The following is a 16,028-nucleotide window of genomic DNA, read 5'->3' on the forward strand; positions in this document are numbered from 1 at the left end:
TTTTCACTTCTTAAAGTCCGCCGCATGCGCGTCACACTGCGGTGTTCTCTCTCGCAAGACAGTTGAGGAGCGCTGTGCTGCCTTTGAACTGAGTTCGCCTCCGTAGTGTGCCTCCCTACAACCTGCGCTGTTGACCGGCTGTGTTGCTTCGGGGCATGAGTACACCAGGTTTCCCCTCGAAAGATGCCTGGCTCGGTGTTTCTGAGAGCAAAAACATATGTTTCGTGCGTGAGACACAGAGTAAGCGTCGTGCCAAGGAAGAATCGCTCTGTTGGCTGTATTAAACAAAAAATAGAAGGGAACCCTGCTGTCGTCGCCGCACGCGCGCTAGCGACGTCGCTCCAGTGTACGTCCCCCTCAGAGTGTCGTCCACCGTTTTTTGCCAAGACTTTCCGTGCGCGTTCGCGGAGTTAACCTCTATTGTGTGGTAGAGCGTCCAGTTTCCACAAACGGTTTCGTCGGACACTTCGGTTGCCGGCAAGAGAAAGGCGAAGACACCTGCTATGGGGGGAGGAAGACAGATTCTTCTCAACAAATCTCCGCCGTAGACAACGCGCCCGCGCGCCAGCACCTACGGCGACTCCGTCCCTCCTGGATGGGTGTGGACGCGCGACCCGGATTCCTCCCGCAGCGCGTTCTCTCGCTGGCTGTTCTTCGGTGACCTCGCGGATTCTCGACGGAATTCCCGGGGCTTTCTCGCCTGTCTATTCCGAAGTTGACAGGTGTATGCCGATGTCTCCACACTGACAGTTTCACTGGAACGCAACCGCGTGTGTGGCGCAGAGTTTCGCTCGTTGTTAATCGCCAACCTTTGTACCGCAGCGCGTTTGCTGCTCGTCTTGGCGGCAACACATAGTTCACGGGGCTTCGGAGTGCTCTGTCCCGCCAGACTTTTCCATTGTACCTGTAGAGAAAAAGCGCGGCGCAGAACGGCTTCTCGCGATCCACGGATTCAGGAAAACGTTTCTGCGCTTTGCAACCGCGTCTTCTAAAAAATGGGGAAGTGCAAGTTCGGCGGCGAGTTCGACAACCCGGCACTGAGCTGCTGGGCGACGAGCTTGACTGGGCAAGCTGTCGTGGCTCTTGTTCTTTTTCTCTTGGCAGGAAATCCACACTTGCCGAAGGATCCGGTGGACGATGCGGCCATACCGCGAGTGGCCAGTTCGACTTTTGTCGGTCTCGGCACTGCGCACCTCGTTGTCTGCGCAATTTGCGCTGCTTTGTGTCTGGTGGGCTTTTTGTTGGTGGGTTTTTTTCAGCTGCCACTCTTGATTTGCGGCATCGCGTTCCAGATTCTGTGTGTGGTGACTGCCGGCATTCTCGGTCAGATGTTGACTAATTTGGATTCGTACAAGAGCACCGCTCTCGACGACGTCCGCGCGGGGAAGCCGTTTACACCCGCGGACTTTTCTCAGATGTTCGTTGACGACAACGAGGGCATGATTCTCTTCGTCTGTGTGCTCTGCATCTTGATGCCCATTTTTGTCATGCAGTCTAAATCTCTCAGGGCTTCCTCGCCTGCGTACGAAGCTACGCTGTACCCCGGCGTGATCATTGTTTCCCTGGCTAGCGCCGGGTACTTCCTGTTCTGCCGGGCGTCTGGCGTGCTGCAGGGGCTGTCCAGTGCGTGGTTGATTGTTGGCGCAGTTATTGGAATTTCTGTCGTGATCCAGAAAAACTGCTGCAGCCGGGCCCTGGCCATCGTGCTTGCCGTGATCTTCGCGCTGGGAGCTGTCTTCGCGCTCATCGTAGGCATTGTCGTCGGAATCAGATATACGGAAGGAAAGAAGGTGCTGACCATGCTGGAGAAGTTCAGCCCGAACCACCGAGGTGTCTCGACTCTCGAGGAAAGCGATTTTAACAGCTTCAAGACCTACACGCTTGCGGGTGACGGTGTCTACCTGATGATCGTTATCAGTGTGAACTTCTCCGCAATCGTGTACTTCATCTACTCAGCGCTCGTCGCCTTCCGGAGCATCTGCGGACCTAACAGAAACGCCGCAGTCAAAGACGAAGAGTCTGTCGAGCAGGCCGAAGAAGCATAGAAGTGTTTGTGAACAAGATGCGACCGCCCCCGTGCATCGCAAAGTTTCAAGTCTTTTTGTAATTATTTTTGTCACGGATATGTTTCTGTTCAAAAACAATGCAATCAACACCCCAGTCAGAGTGAGAACCTCAATGGAGATGCCGTTGCGGCGACGAGAGTCAGCCTCCTGCAACGGGACCACGTGACTCTCTAAAACGGTCGCTTGTGTAGTTGCGTCGCTGAGACGACGCTCTTGCGAACAGTTCGACCTTTGGCATTTGATAATCTCGGTACCAAATAGCCACAAAGAAACAAGCCGAATTGTGCTCGTAGTGCGCCCACCGGTTAGCACACGCCCTTGTAGCCTGGCGGTGATAGAAAGAGCCTCTAGGGGTTAATATTTTCAGAAAAGGGACGGATCTGGGAGATGCGCAACAGTATATCACGGCTGGGGCCACAAGAAAGTTCTTAATCACTATCACGCTCTAATTGGGTTTCACCACCACACCCCTGACGTCGTTATTACAGATCTTCCATTGACAACAGCCTTTCAGAGACTCCACCCCTGTATGAGAACATTCATCTTTGGACACTGAAATTGTGTTGCCAAGCAATTCCGATGTTGAGCTCCCGCGGAAACAATGTATTTCAACACGTGATGATTCGACAACAGATGAGACTGTCAGTCCTTTAGTGGAACTCACCAATGCTTTCACGCTATCTAGCCTGCCACTCGAGTCGCCGACTTAGTGTCCGTGTTCCCCCTTACCTTCGTGTAACGCACCACAAGACAACAGCGGAACATGTAAATTGAAATTCACCCATGTTCAGGCGGAAAGTAAGGAGCAGAACTCACGTTGTGAACACAGCACGGGCTCCAGTTTGATAGGGGAGCACGCAAAAACACAATCCTCCAGAAATGTAACGAGTTCAGGGACTGCACTGGCAGCTGACGCTGAAGCCTCTGCTTTCAACACCCAGAATCAAGGACGTTCAGCAAGGCTTGACAGCGGAACGCAAAAGAGGCACGGGAAGACATCGGTGGGGACCTTCGAGCTCACGAATCAAATGATAGACTTCGGGGTTTCTCGCTGTGCTGCAGTTGTACCGTCGTGTGCGATCGTAGTTAACAACAAAAAACGTCACAGTGATGGGCAGGAACCTCTTTTTCTTTGCGCTAAGTTGGTGGTCACATTCTTGATGATTCGGCTGCTCAGAGCCACCTTCTCGTGGAAGGGAAGCAAGTGTCCAGGTCACGTTCGTTATTGCGACTCCTTTGCTGCGAACCCCGGCTGATGCTGTGTTTGGTGATGAGGCTGACGTGTGCCGGAAGATGCCAGATAATCTTGGAAACATACTGTTCAACGGGCGGGAACTAGCCATTCGTTGGCAAGCCACAACGAAGCATCCATCTCAGATGTGTTAGATGTGTTGGATTTCATTACGCCAACAAGAGATTCCGGTTGAATGTCGTTTTCCCTGACAACTCTTTGAGCACAGAACATCCTGCTGCTCGATAAACTCTAGTCGACGCAGAGAAACAGCCGAAAAGAGCAAACATGTCGTTGAGAACAAACTTGAAAAGATACGGATGATATCGTCTCATCCGGCCCAGCGTGTTTAATGCTTGTGGCTGCTCGCGCAAGCACACGTCTGCATTTTGATGCAACCAACCTTTTCGACTCGTAGTTTCTGCGCGACTGTGCTCAGATCGGGGCACTTTTGTCTCCACTCTGTACTTCTTTCCGAAAACGCAGAAATCTTCGTCTCTGTTGTTTCGTTGCCGCTGGCGCGTTTCCTACAGCGGTCTCGTTGTCACTCGCTGTACGCGTTTTTTGTCGGGGTGTGGCTGGCCGTTTTTCCAGCCAGTTCGCCTGCATTCCAGTCAGACCGCTGAACGGTAGGGAAAAGGCTTCCGAAGGCCTTCATTATTTCCACCAGAAAGACAGGTGCTGCTTTTCATTCAGCTACCCAAAGATGGAGCGTTGCAAACCAAAGGGTGGGTACGAGAATCCGGCTATTGGCCTTTGGGCTGTCGGGTGCACCATGCAGCTTGTCTCGGCTCTGCTTCTTCTCATGCTGGCATCTGCTCTGAAGGAGGTAAAGGACTTGGCTGGCAACCCAGCGAAACCGGAGGTCCGGCTTCTTGAGGTTTCTGCGTTTGTTGGTCTTGGAGTGTCACAGGTAGTCGTGTCGCTTCTCGTGGCCGCAGTCGTACTCCTGGGGTACTTTGTCTCAGACTGGTTTCTAGTCCTCTCTGCGTTCGTGGGCTTTCTCGTCGAAGTTGTGGCACTCGCATGCTCTGTTATCTGCGGCATCATTTTGACAGGTGTGGCCACCAAGCAAGCAGAAGCTATTGACTACGTGCGCACCGCGGGAGCCGTTGCTCCGGTTCCGGTTCTTGACTACTCTGCTGAATTCGGGGCGACCTACCAAGGAATGATTGTCGCCTTCGGTGTTTTAAGTGTCGCGTCTCTCGTTCCGTTGGCGCGAGCTCAGGCGATGGCCCCTAACACGCGCGCCATGGAGGCGATGGTTTTCGTGTTTTGCATAACGCTCTGTTTGGTGGTCGCTGCCGTATTTCTTCTTCAGAGCGAGGCGCTCGCGTCCGACAGAGCTCTCGGAATTCTCTGGGTCGCTGCTGCGGTTGTTGCCTTGGCATTCGTGTCGCTGCAAAAGGCATTCTTACCCCGGATCATGTCGATTGTCCTAGCAGTCGTATTTGTGCTCATCGCCATCTATGCAGTCGTATCCACGTTCGTGTGCGCAAACGAGTTTCTCAAGCAGAAGAAACTTTACGCCACAGCGTCGAGGGTCCTGCAGTCTCAGATGGCCGCATGGATTCAGAGTTTGTCGGACGATGACTACGGAACTCTTCTCCGAGGGTACAGAACTTCCGACGGTGTGTACTTCCTCATCGCGGCTTCCATCAGTGGCGCCGTCTTTATCTTCGTGGTCGCAGGGGCTTTGGCCGCGTTCCGCAGTGTCTGTGGACCCTCGAGGGCGGAAAAGCTCATGTCTAGGGAAAGTGCCGAAGAAGCGATTGAGGCCCGGGAAGCGCACGTCCGCGAAGAGCAGGTTCAGGATCCGTAACCGAGATCTATCTTGTCCGTTAAACGCACCCGAGTCGAGCTTTTTAGCTGCTTATTTGTGCGAGTTAGGGATTTTCTCAAAAGGACTTGCGACTGGTCACGCCTCCAAACACCGCGTGGGTTGCTTCGGCTGGGGGCTACAGCGCCTGGCGTTTTTGCATCTTCGTCTATTTTGGGTGTTTATGCTTGCGCATGGAAGCCAATTCTTTGTAGACCACCGTTTTCCTGCGACCTGCAGACAATTTAAGGATGACAATCCGAGTAATCCTTGTCGCTGTGATGAATTTTTTGAGACACTCACGTCAGATGCCTCGACCGCAGGTTTGCCCCACTTTGTCAAACACTTCGTAACAGGCGGGTTTAGCAATGAGGTATCCTCAGAGATATTCAAGGGTGAAAAATGCTTGGTGTCGGATATCAGCCTGGAACATAGATACAGCTCATGCTACACTCATACGGAGAACAGGGGATAGAGATACAACCCAGACTGAACACAGGTAGCGTTTGAGATTTTAGACCGAAGCCAGATGAAAACAGCAAACCACAAGCCTCCGTTGTCAAATCCCTCCCCATAAGTTTTGACAGACACAGCGCCCTGTTTCTGACAGCTGAAGTGACCCAAACTAACGATAATTTGCATTTGTTTTTTTCTTGTATTTACCTTCTTACTGAGTATCTGCCCACAACGCAATAGACGTTCACGGAAGTCAGGAGACGCTCTGGGGCGAAGCGTGTCTCTCGGCTCGCCACCTGTAGCCACATCAGCTGAAAAATCTGACCCCGTGCTTCTACGATAAGTTTATCAATGCATTACCGATTCAAACATGTAGCACTTCCTATGCTGCTCAACAAGACATCTGTAGGGAACCGGAACTCCACTGACATTATTTGATTCATGAGAGCTCCATACCCGAAAGCAGTCTTCCTGTGATCACTGTCAGCAGTCGGTTTGACGTAGTTGGATCTAGGCACTACACCGTGGTGACTTTATGATCAGTCCTATTCTAAAGAATTGACGTTTGCTTAGGTTAACAAATGACATACATACAAGCAGTGAACGCTTGTTCATTTCCATTAATGTTGTGGTCCCCTTAGAGCACCATCTCTAGACTGAATCCGAGGTGGCATTTCCTACCAGCCAGCTTCCGGAAAGCAGCCTCCATTCTCGAGCTGGAACGGCTGCATATTCAAGTGGCACTAGAAACCATCAGAAATGTGCCCTTTTTAGCCGTGACCGATAACCAGAACTCCTGAGGAGTGGCAAAGACAACTTGCATGACTCTGCTGTAGAGTTGCAACACCTTGGTAGGGACTTTGAAACACTTTTAGATTCAAGGCATGCAGGCTATGGACCATAACAAGACAGGGCGCGGAAGATTGCCATACGGACAAAGCACTGTCTCCGAGTGCCCGGAAACACAGAAACAAAGCGAGGCCGCGATGTTTTACTCAAGCCCAGTGAACAACAAGAGGCAGCAATCACATGTTCTCACCGCTGCTTTCAATGCGCAAACGAAGCCATGGGCTGCTGCGGAACATGCGGAGTACGATTGTCGTGTGTGTAACTGCAGGCATTCACGAGGCCGGGAGATGATAGGCGACGAACTGAGTTTCAGTTGTGGGTGGACGTTCTGAGAGGTAGACCGTTGTGGCTGTGAACCCGCATAGACACAGAATAGACGGCACTCAACTGGAACAGAATGACAGGAAAACAACAGAGAGGAGGACAGCGAAGAGGCAATCTACGACTCTATTCTCGTAGACGCGAGCCCTTACAGTGGGACAGCTGACTTACGGCTGACTTCGACTCATATATGATGTCAACTCCTGGACTTAGTTTTATCGTGGCAAGAAATCTCTCCAACCTTTTCTTTCAGATTCACTTCGTCTCTGCGTTCAAAACGAGCTACCAGAACCCTGCTCCTCGTGACCAGGACAACTGCTTCTGCCCTCGTGTTGCGTCCGTCACTTTTTCGCTTTTCCGAAGTTTCGAGCTGTGCTCTGTCCATGCATTTCAAGAAGCTACGATTTGTTCTTTCGAGGCAGGCGACTTCGGCGTGCTGTCTTGCACGCGATTTTCATGGAAACTTCTAATTTCCAGAGGCTGCCCGCAGTCGATTCCCGAAAGGACGGCGAACCAGTTGGCGGGCACTGCGTTGTCTGGGCGGAATAGTTCCACCGAGCTAGAAGTCGTTCCCAACTGCGTGAACATATCCACCGCCGGGGCTGTAGACGAAAAATGCGAATTCTGAAGTTTCCTCGACAATGCTTAGAGCAGTCCTGAAGGACTTGACCGTGTGTGTATCTCGAAAGTGGAGTCTGACTCAACTGGAGTAACCGAGCAGGTTTCCCTTAGAGCCCGGCGATACACGCGCCTTTGAAATACCTGTATGAAATAGGTCCCGTCTCGGGTGACCCTGAGAGATCCACCTTTCACCTGCTCGCATTGTGGTTAGTCTGGCTTCTTGTTTTAATGGAAAACGCGAAAAGGGAGGCCAGCAGTGTCTTCTCGCCCGTCTCCCGTTAAAACGTTCTGGGAGTCTCTCCTTCCCTGCTGTCAAGGAACTCCTTTTTTTCGCGCTTCCTCCTCCCTTCGCCGAACCTCAGGTATGAATTTCGTAGCTTCAGGTGCCCCCCTCTTCACGCGCGTCTGGCGCCGAGCCAGCAACGCGCGAGAGCGACCGGACTCTTGTCTTCTGCGCGGGCAATATGCCTTAGTCCCACAGAGGTGTAGTTGCCTCTCGGGGCTTTGAAATTTCCGCGAAAAAACTCTCGAATTCACCTGTTCTGAAAGCCGATGGACTTTCCTTGGAGCTTCTTCGATCCGCGACGAAATCCCTCGTTCGCCGCTGCGCGGCTGCTCGCGTGACTTGACTCTCCGCCGCTCGCGCAGACGGTGGAACTTTTTGTCAACAAGGAGAGAAAATGTGTTTTGTGACGAAGCGGCGCTTCCGATTGACTCTCAAAAAGCGCTCTTTTGGTCCTGTCCAGCGAATTGTCTTGGCGGAAAGAAACCTTTTCTCGCAGTGTGCGAGACCTAACTCGGACAAGGCAGGTCAACGACGTGACGGTCTGTTTCCCGGCTGCTTCCAACGCGCTTTGCTTTAGGAATAGACTCCTTCGTACTTCTTTTTTTCCTTGTCTCACACATTTTTCGGATCGTGTTCTTTTCGTGAAAATCGACTGTCTTGCCATGTTCTCCGCCACTTTAGGCACGGGGCTTGCGCGCGTCCGCCCCGGCCTCGCTGCTTGCTCGGCGCAAGCGCCCTTCGCATTCAACTGCTTTTGTCTTCCTGTCTGAAGCTTCGCGTTTCACCTCTGAGCGACCCGTGGCGAGCAAGCGACTGAAAGGACGGAGCAAATCGAGTGCGAGAAGGCGCCCGACGTGGAACGCGAAAAGTCCAGACAAGCACTCCTCTGAGAACTTCCGTGGAATCGTCAGAATGGAGTAGATGCAAGACGAAAGCGACAGACAGACGGAACGAACCAGGTGAAGCTGTTCACTCTGAGAAGTCTCTCTACACTGGGTTTGTTCCGACAGAATCCTTCTGCCCGTCTGCGACCCATTGTGTCCTCACAGCCGTCGTTCCCCTTTTAACTCCCTTTTCGTTCTCCTTTCCTTCTCCCGCCTCCCTGCAACATGTTGAGGACGTTTTCTTCCTCGGCTGCTTCTTTGGCAGCTCCTTCAAAGTCCCAACAGCCAGCAGAAGGCGGTTCCGCCGGAGTCGCCCTTTCAGGCTCCGACTCTACTCGACCTTGCCAAGGAACGCTTCTTTTGCCAGCATCATCTTCTTCTTCACGACTCTCGAGGAGCCTTTCTCAACCTGTGGCTAGCGCCAAGCTTCTTCCCCACCTCCCTTCTTCGTCGTCGTCTTCTGCCCTTCCGTCCTCTCACTGTTCGCCAACTTCTGCAGAAACTCCTGCGCGGGGAGGCACTGCCCGCGTCGAGGTTTCTCTCACGGAGTCTGGATGTTTCGCGAGTCAAAAAGTCAGAGAGGATCACAAGGGAACCCAACAAGGAGGCGGAACTTTATCGTTTTCGAAAGAGACAAGAAACAGAGACAGGGGAGACGGAGAAGAACACGACGCGAAGGAGACTGCTCGAGTCTCAGAGACCTCAATGAAGACCGACTATCCACTTGTTCTCGAAGCCTCTCGAATCGCTTCTTCTCTCTCCTCCCGCTCTTCCTCTTCTCTCGTCTCTTCTTCTGCAAGTCTCTCGAGGGGCCTTTCTCACCCTGTGATGGACGCCAAGCCTCTTCCTCATCTTCCCTCTTCGTCTCCTCCACCAGCTTTTCCTGCTTCCTTTTACTCTTCCCTCTCTTCCTCTTCTGCTTCTTCTCTTTCTCTTTCTTCTTCTTCCGTTTCTTACGGAGCCTCGGTGGCGTGTGGAGCACCTCCTGGAAGCCCGATGCTGCAGTCGTGGGGACAAGCAACTTCAGACAAGACGAAGGCCGACATCTTGGAGATTCTCTCGAGTTCCTTGGCAGACTTGCGTGACCTGCGGCGACAGGCGCGAGAAAGTGTGGACGGAAGCAAGGAGGCGGCGACGCAAAGTTATCCCCGCGCGTCCGCGAATCAGCCGGCCTGCAAGCTCCTGACGCCTGAGGAAGGGCGGGAGCAGACTGTCGCCAAGACTTTCCAGGGATCTTCCCGGAAGACGTTCGACAAAACTTCCGAGAAGACTTTCGACAAAACTGGAGAGGACAACGGAGAGTCTCTTTCGCGAGAGAGTGCGCAACAGAGAGCGCGCCGCGAAGAAGAGAGGAAAGGGCGACTGAGGGGGGAAATTCTGAGACTCTGCAAACGAATGGAGCGTGCAGTCGCTCCTCTGCAAGCGGAAACGGCCGCGAATGCCTCAGGGCGTCCTCTCCCAGGAGAGACCCAGCGGCGCGAAGAAGAGATGGAAGTGCAGACGGAAGGAGAGGAAGACAGCGGGGCAAGAGAAGCAGAGGTAACACCGAAAAAGAGCGAGAGGAGAACGAGCAGGGAAGACACTCAGGCGGTCTATCTGTCCTCCCCGTCGGTGCTCTCTGCTTCTCTTTCTATCCCCTCGTTGAAGGCGAACGCGATCGACGAACCGACGCAGGCTTCCGCGCCTCTTCTCTCTCGAGCTTCTCGTGACGAGAGAAACGCCAATCAGGTTCAAAGTCCTAGCGAACGTACGTCCTCGTCGCTGTCAACCTCCTTCCTCGAGTCGTCTGCCACCGTCGTTCCTGCACCCGGAAACGGAACTCCCTCAGCGTCTCCGGTGCTCCCCACCCTTTCTCAGACTCAAAAGCCTGGAGACGTTCTGCGAGACGAAACCGGCAAAACAGAGAATTCCTCCCGAGGCGCCCAACACACAGTTCAGACGCCTGATCCGAACTCTGTCGTTCAAGAAACCTTCGCACGGCCGGCCCTGACGATCTCTTCCACTCAGCTCCCCTCTTCTTCTCCGTCTTTTTCTTCATCTTTGTCTGCGCGTCGTGGTGTCTCTGGAGTGGACTCTTCGAAGCGAGATTCGGGAGCTCCTTCCAACTCTCTTTCTCGTGAAGCTGGCAATGTCTCTCCTGTGGTTGCCCCAGTTTCGCATGCCTCGAGTCAGAGAGCGAACCGCCTCTCTGCGAGACCGAGGCCTCCCTTCCCCGCTCTCCCCGCCTCATGTCCTGCGGCGCCTCCTGCAGATCTCCTCCGTCTCCGCGAGGCGCAAGTCGCCAGCGTCTTCCGCCCTACGCAAAAGACGAATTCGCGTTCCTCCTCTGCGTCTCTCGCTCTCCAAAACTACACTGGATGGCTCAAGCTCCCTTCTTCTTCTCTTTCTCACTCTTCTTCTCTTTCTCACTCTTCTCTCTCCCATGATGCTGTTCTTTCTCGCTCTTCTTCTGTGAGTCGAGAGAGGGGAGAGAAGTGGAGAGGCGCGCGGGAGAGCAGCAAAGGTTCGGGCGTTTCTTCTTCGCCTTTGTCTCTGGAGGAAGAAGTTTATGTATCTCGACAGACGCTCTCGCAGGCATGTCCGACGCAGCTCTCGACGCTGTGCGACCGCAGGGGAGGTCGCATGCGCATTCAGACGCAGTTGATGGAGCAGATCGTCGCGGGGTCGGTGCCCAGACAAGTTTTTGAACATTTCTATGGACAGGGCGTCCCCGTCGAGGCGAGCGTGTCTCGCTTTTTAGAAAAACGGCGCATGCAAAACACCACACGACGCGTCAAGGAACATCTCGAGGTACACCCACCACTCAAAGCGAAAACCCCCCAAAAATACTTTTCAGCACAACTCTTCATTTACGGTTAAACACACTTGTCCTCCTGTTTAGGTGGATACGCATTCATATCTATCTCTATCTCTATCTCTATCTCTATATCTATCTCTATATCTATCTCTATATCTATCTATCTATCTACCTATCTACCTATCTATCTATCTATCTCTATCTATCTAAATCAGTGTATCTCTACATATATATGTATCTCTATCTATCTCGATCGACCAATCTATCTCTATGTCTCTCAGTCAATCCATCTATCTCTCTCCATCAATCAATCTCTCTGTATCTATCTCTCTGAATCTGTCTCTGTGTCTCCGTTTATGTGTACCTATCTACGTCTCTTTATGCGACTCGGTGTATATCTGTATTTACCTGTCTGTATCTATCTGTTTGTGCAAAAACATATACGTATACTTCAACTTCTCTCTCTCTCCACGAAAACAACATCTATGGCACAGTATGGATGTTGAAAGGCATTCGTGATTCCGTGGCTTTTTGTATGTTTCTTTACACGTAATTTTGTGTGTCGAAGTTCAAGTCTGTGTACACGCGCAGAGATCCTCGAGTTTCCATTTCTTGTTTGGCTGCTTTTCCAGAAGAAAGTCCCCGAGTTCTTTGCGTCGAGGGGCATGGCTCTGGAGGCCTGTTCGCCCCGCGAGGTCTTCCAAGCAGCCTTTCGCTACCTCGAGCAGGTCGCCGTCGCCACCTCGCGCGAGACGACCGGCCGCCGCCGCTCTTCTTTCTCTCTCCCCACTCCTGTCCTCCCTTCTCCTTCCTCTTCTTCCTCTTCTTCCTCTTCTTCCTCGTCTTCTTCGTCTTCTTCACCGTCGTCTTCCTCGCTCTCTTCTTCTACCTCGGCTTCCTTTTTTGCGTCGCTGCATGCGACCGCACGCGGGGCGTATCTGTCGCAGGCTGCGTTTTGCGAGGCCCTGGAGGTTTTGAGTTGGTGGCCAAAAGAATTAAATGAATGCGACAAAAAAGAAGTTTTCCTCGCCCTTGCGCTAGCTGACGAAGAAGTCCACGGCAAAGCTCGGCTGGCAAGGGAGCGCCTCCTGCCCCAGGGCGTCACCGAACGTGGCTGGCTGCTCGGTTTCTTGACGCTGCCCTACAACCTCCCAGACTGGCCTGTGCGCAAGAACAGAAAAGAAAAAAAACACAAGACAACGGAGCGAAAGAAACAGAACAGGGAGAGAAAAGGGAAGGTCGCGTAAAAAACGCCGAAACAGAGAAAAGCAAAGACCCGTGAGGAGACGATGTGGTGAGAGCGAGGGAAGGATGCAGAACGGGGCGAGGAGACAGGCAGAAAGGAGAAGGGCAATAAGAGATCTTGCATGTCTCGGAATATGCGATGCGAAAGAGAGAGAGGAAAAACGCTCTTTGTTCAAGAAAAAGTGAAACTCACACGCACCAATGACGATGTGAACATTTCTCGACATTCGCGAGAAAGGGCAAAGATGACACTGTATCACTTTCTTGTTCTTCGTTCTCCCCCTTTCCTTCTTCGTCGTCTCTCTCTCCCCCCTTCTTGCCATCTACTTTGCGCTTGTCTCCGTCGACGTTTCGCTCCGTTTTTCTCCACTTCAGTTCTCCCCACGCTGTCTTTTCCTCTTCAGGTGACCGTGGACTTGCTTCCTGTGGACCCTCGGCGCAGGCCGGCGTTGCCGTTTCTCTCCATGTCTCCCGCAATTTCGGCTGCGCCTGCGCTCCGCTGTTCGCCATTTCTGCTGGTGCATGCGCCGCAGGACGCGGCCGGCCGCAGCCCCTCGACTTGTTTGTGCGGTTTTCTCCATCTGTGCCGCCTCGCGCTTCTGATCTGCTCGGCTTTCGGGGAGAAAGTCGGACCGCGCTTCCCCGGCCTGCTGCTTCGTCTGTCGGAGCGCGCGAGCGGCGCGGCTGCGGGCGGCGCAGGGAAGCCTGCAGCTTGTCGAGACGCTGCGACGGTTCTCGAGGAAGAACGGAGACAAGCGGAGAGTCTTGCTGCGCCGCTCGACGTTTCTGCATATTTGCCCTCGGAGCTCGTTCTCCCCGCGTCTGCAGGAAGAGAGAAGGACCGTCGCGGGAGGGCGAGTTCGCGCGAAGAGAAGAAGAAATCGCGGAGCGCGACGGACGCGGACTCCCAGGAAGAACACAAAACCACCCGAAGAAAGTGCAAGGTTCCCGCGTGGCATCTCTGCCAGGTACGACGAGTTGGGTGTGGATCAGAGATCGCGGCTTCACAGCGCAGAAAAATGGGGAGAAAAGTTCGTATTTTCCACGCTTTTGTCTTTTTTTTATTTTCAGGACATGCTGCTGAGTCGCCTGGTGTCTCTGGAGGAGGTTCAGGCGAGTCTCGACTTGTTGTGTCCTTCGCCGTGGGTTCTAGCGGCTCTCCACTTGCTGATTGGCGTCACCTCTCGCGCTCTCTCCACAGCAGAGTGGTATTCGCTTCTCCATCCATGCTCGCCGTTAGCTGAGCCTCTGGACCTCGAAAAAATCTCCGCGCGCTTCGACCTCGAAAATCCTCTCCCTTCCTTCTCCTCCTCCTCCACCTCCTTCTCGTCTCCCTCCTTCATCAAAAACAACTTCCTCTCCTTCTTCTCACTCTCCTCTCGATCTGCTTCTTCTTCGTCTCCTTCTTCTCCTTCTGCCTCTTTTTGTGGCGTCGTCGACGTTTGCTGGGGTTGCGGAGTAAAGGCACACGCGAGGCCTACGCGTCTGCAGCAGGAACGCGACGCGTCGAGCAAGTCTGAGCAGAAGTTTTCTTTTCCACCTGGGGAGAAGGCGCCCGAGACGCAGAGCCGCCTGAGCCTGCACTGGCTGTCCTTCGAGAGGAAAGGCGGCCGACGCGGGAAGAAAGGCACGACTTTTCTGTCCGCCGCCAAGACGCCGGAAGACAGAGACGCCTGCGGCGAGGCGTCGGCCGAAGCGCCTGGGGCCTTGTCGCGGACTCTGCCTTTCTTCGAAATGCTGTCGGATGACGAACGGACTGTCCTCCTCAACAAGGAGCGGGTGTACCTCCAGACGTTGCGTTGTCTCGCCTCCTTGCTCGCAGACTGCGCCGCTTCAGAAGCTACGCAAAAAGCAGTGAATCGATTGACGACTGCAGCCGTCAGTCCCTCGCTCATCGAACCTGGGATGCCGCCCGGAGGCAGCCAGGCTCTCCTCTCGCTCGTCAACGCAGGCGGATCGTGTTGCTTCGACGTCTACGCGCTCCACGCATGCGTCAAAGTCTTCTTCGCCATTGCTACGAAATCGCGTCTCTTCTCGCTCTTACACGACCTTCTTTAAGCGAAGAGTCGAACCTCGGGATGAACATGCTCACAAACACTCAAATACGTTCTCATACGTATACGTATATATACATATATGTATGCAGGTAAACATATACATCATACATGTAAATATATACACATATACATATATATATGTATGTAAATATATACAGATATATACAAGTAAATTTATACATACATATGTATCTATCTATATATATATATATCTATGTGATGACGAAGGGATGTTGGTAGATGTGGAAGGATCTGTCTCGATTTGTGATTTCTTGTCGATTTGTATTTTGTTAAGCAAATCTCTTTCATTTTAAAATGCATCTCCTTTTGTACTTGACTTTCGATTTCGTTATTGTCACCCCTTGGGGGAACGCCGGTGTCGCAAAAGGCAGAGCTGGCAGCTGTCTACGAATCTCTCAACTCGCGATTTCTCTCCAGTCATTTTATGCACTCGTCCTCGCTTCTCTTCCGTCTCTCCGATTCCTGGAACTCCTTGAAGAATCAGACAATCATGGTACACAAATTGATCCATGTAAGTTCCCATACACACTTACATATATATATATATATGTAAACGTACGTAGATATTTATATATGTAAATGTATGTAAATATACGTAGATATTTATATCTATATATAAGCATGTAAACACACGAACATGCTTATATGTGTATGAGTGAATATCTACTTTTGCATAGATATGTGTTGACGAAAAGATAGAGACAAAGTGCGAAATCGAGAGGGACCCTTGGGCGTTAATTGTCTTTACACCTGTAAAGCGAGTTCCACTTTTACTACACATTCGTGCACATGCTAGAGATGAAAATTTCGTTTTTCTGGTAGGGAGTTTCGGATTTTTAGTGAGACGGAAGACTTGTTTCTTCCTGGGTCCGAACGGGGACCCGAAGGCGCCTCGCTTCGATACTGCGCTTTCACTTGACGATACTCGAGATTCGAGAAAACAAGTGAAACAGAGAGGATTAGCATGTTTTGAGACTTCACAGAACAGAGCGGAAACGGACGTCGAAGAGAGAGTCTCGATAAGAGGGGACTCTGTCTGCCGACACACGAGAGCTTTCTGACCCTCTCTCTTTTCTTCCCCTCCATCTCTTGTTCTGTTTCTCTCGGTTTCTTTCTCTTCTCCTTCCTTTTTTGCTCTCTTCTTATCTCTTCCGGTCCTTTCCGCTTGTTCTCGTTCTCTCCTCTTTTCCAGCTTCTCTTTCCTGTCCTGCTTCTTCGTTTTCCTTGGTGTGTGATGTGTCTCGGAGAGAGCTGCTGAAGACAAGACGCGCTGGGGGAGACGCTTGCTTTCACCTCGAGGCTGCCGCTTCGTCTTGCTTTTCATCATCTTTTTCATCTTCTCTTCGTTGTTTCTGTTCCTTCTTCCTTGCGCCTC

The 16,028-nt window shown here is 52.3% G+C and overlaps 4 protein-coding genes across 4 annotated transcripts; 3 read left to right on the forward strand and 1 right to left on the reverse strand.

Annotated features, from left to right (window-relative positions):
- Positions 1-19: 19 nt before the first annotated feature.
- Positions 20-2,674, forward strand: TGME49_238150 (hypothetical protein). The gene has a single exon (XM_002366466.2). It carries the CDS (start codon positions 996-998, stop codon positions 2,043-2,045), a length of 1,050 nt encoding a protein of 349 aa, XP_002366507.1. The 5' UTR covers positions 20-995; the 3' UTR covers positions 2,046-2,674.
- A 773-nt stretch (positions 2,675-3,447) lies between these two features.
- TGME49_238160 (hypothetical protein) lies at positions 3,448-5,759 on the forward strand. The gene has a single exon (XM_002366467.2). The coding sequence runs from the start codon at positions 4,004-4,006 to the stop codon at positions 5,117-5,119; it is 1,116 nt and encodes a 371-aa protein (XP_002366508.1). The 5' UTR covers positions 3,448-4,003; the 3' UTR covers positions 5,120-5,759.
- TGME49_238165 (hypothetical protein) lies at positions 5,216-7,196 on the reverse strand (the record flags this gene model as incomplete). The annotated part of the gene is made up of 3 exons (XM_018780521.1): positions 6,612-7,196; positions 5,780-5,868; positions 5,216-5,350 (listed from the first exon to the last, which is right to left on the reverse strand). Exons 1-3 carry the CDS (start codon positions 6,691-6,693, stop codon positions 5,216-5,218), a joined length of 306 nt encoding a protein of 101 aa, XP_018637696.1. The 5' UTR covers positions 6,694-7,196.
- An 808-nt stretch (positions 7,197-8,004) lies between these two features.
- Positions 8,005-15,120, forward strand: TGME49_238170 (hypothetical protein). Its single transcript, XM_002366468.2, has 4 exons — positions 8,005-11,323; positions 11,963-12,493; positions 12,980-13,543; positions 13,647-15,120. The coding sequence occupies exons 1-4, from the start codon at positions 8,759-8,761 to the stop codon at positions 14,631-14,633; spliced, it is 4,647 nt and encodes a 1,548-aa protein (XP_002366509.1). The 5' UTR covers positions 8,005-8,758; the 3' UTR covers positions 14,634-15,120.
- The last annotated feature ends 908 nt before the right edge of the window (positions 15,121-16,028 follow it).

This window comes from Toxoplasma gondii, chromosome VI (genome assembly GCF_000006565.2).
Source record: "Toxoplasma gondii ME49 chromosome VI, whole genome shotgun sequence".
Classification (NCBI taxonomy): domain Eukaryota; phylum Apicomplexa; class Conoidasida; order Eucoccidiorida; family Sarcocystidae; genus Toxoplasma; species Toxoplasma gondii.

What these genes read in the sequence shown, in the direction of transcription:
- TGME49_238170 (XM_002366468.2), top strand. Translation starts at nt 8,759, where the DNA reads ATGTTGAGGACGTTTTCTTCCTCGGCTGCTTCTTTGGCAGCTCCTTCA. An exon ending in GCGTCAAGGAACATCTCGAG is followed by an intron (nt 11,324 to 11,962) that starts GTACACCCACCA and finishes CTGCTTTTCCAG; the next exon opens with AAGAAAGTCCCCGAGTTCTT. An exon ending in ACAACCTCCCAGACTGGCCT is followed by an intron (nt 12,494 to 12,979) that starts GTGCGCAAGAAC and finishes TTTCCTCTTCAG; the next exon opens with GTGACCGTGGACTTGCTTCC.
- TGME49_238160 (XM_002366467.2), top strand. Translation starts at nt 4,004, where the DNA reads ATGGAGCGTTGCAAACCAAAGGGTGGGTACGAGAATCCGGCTATTGGC.
- TGME49_238150 (XM_002366466.2), top strand. Translation starts at nt 996, where the DNA reads ATGGGGAAGTGCAAGTTCGGCGGCGAGTTCGACAACCCGGCACTGAGC.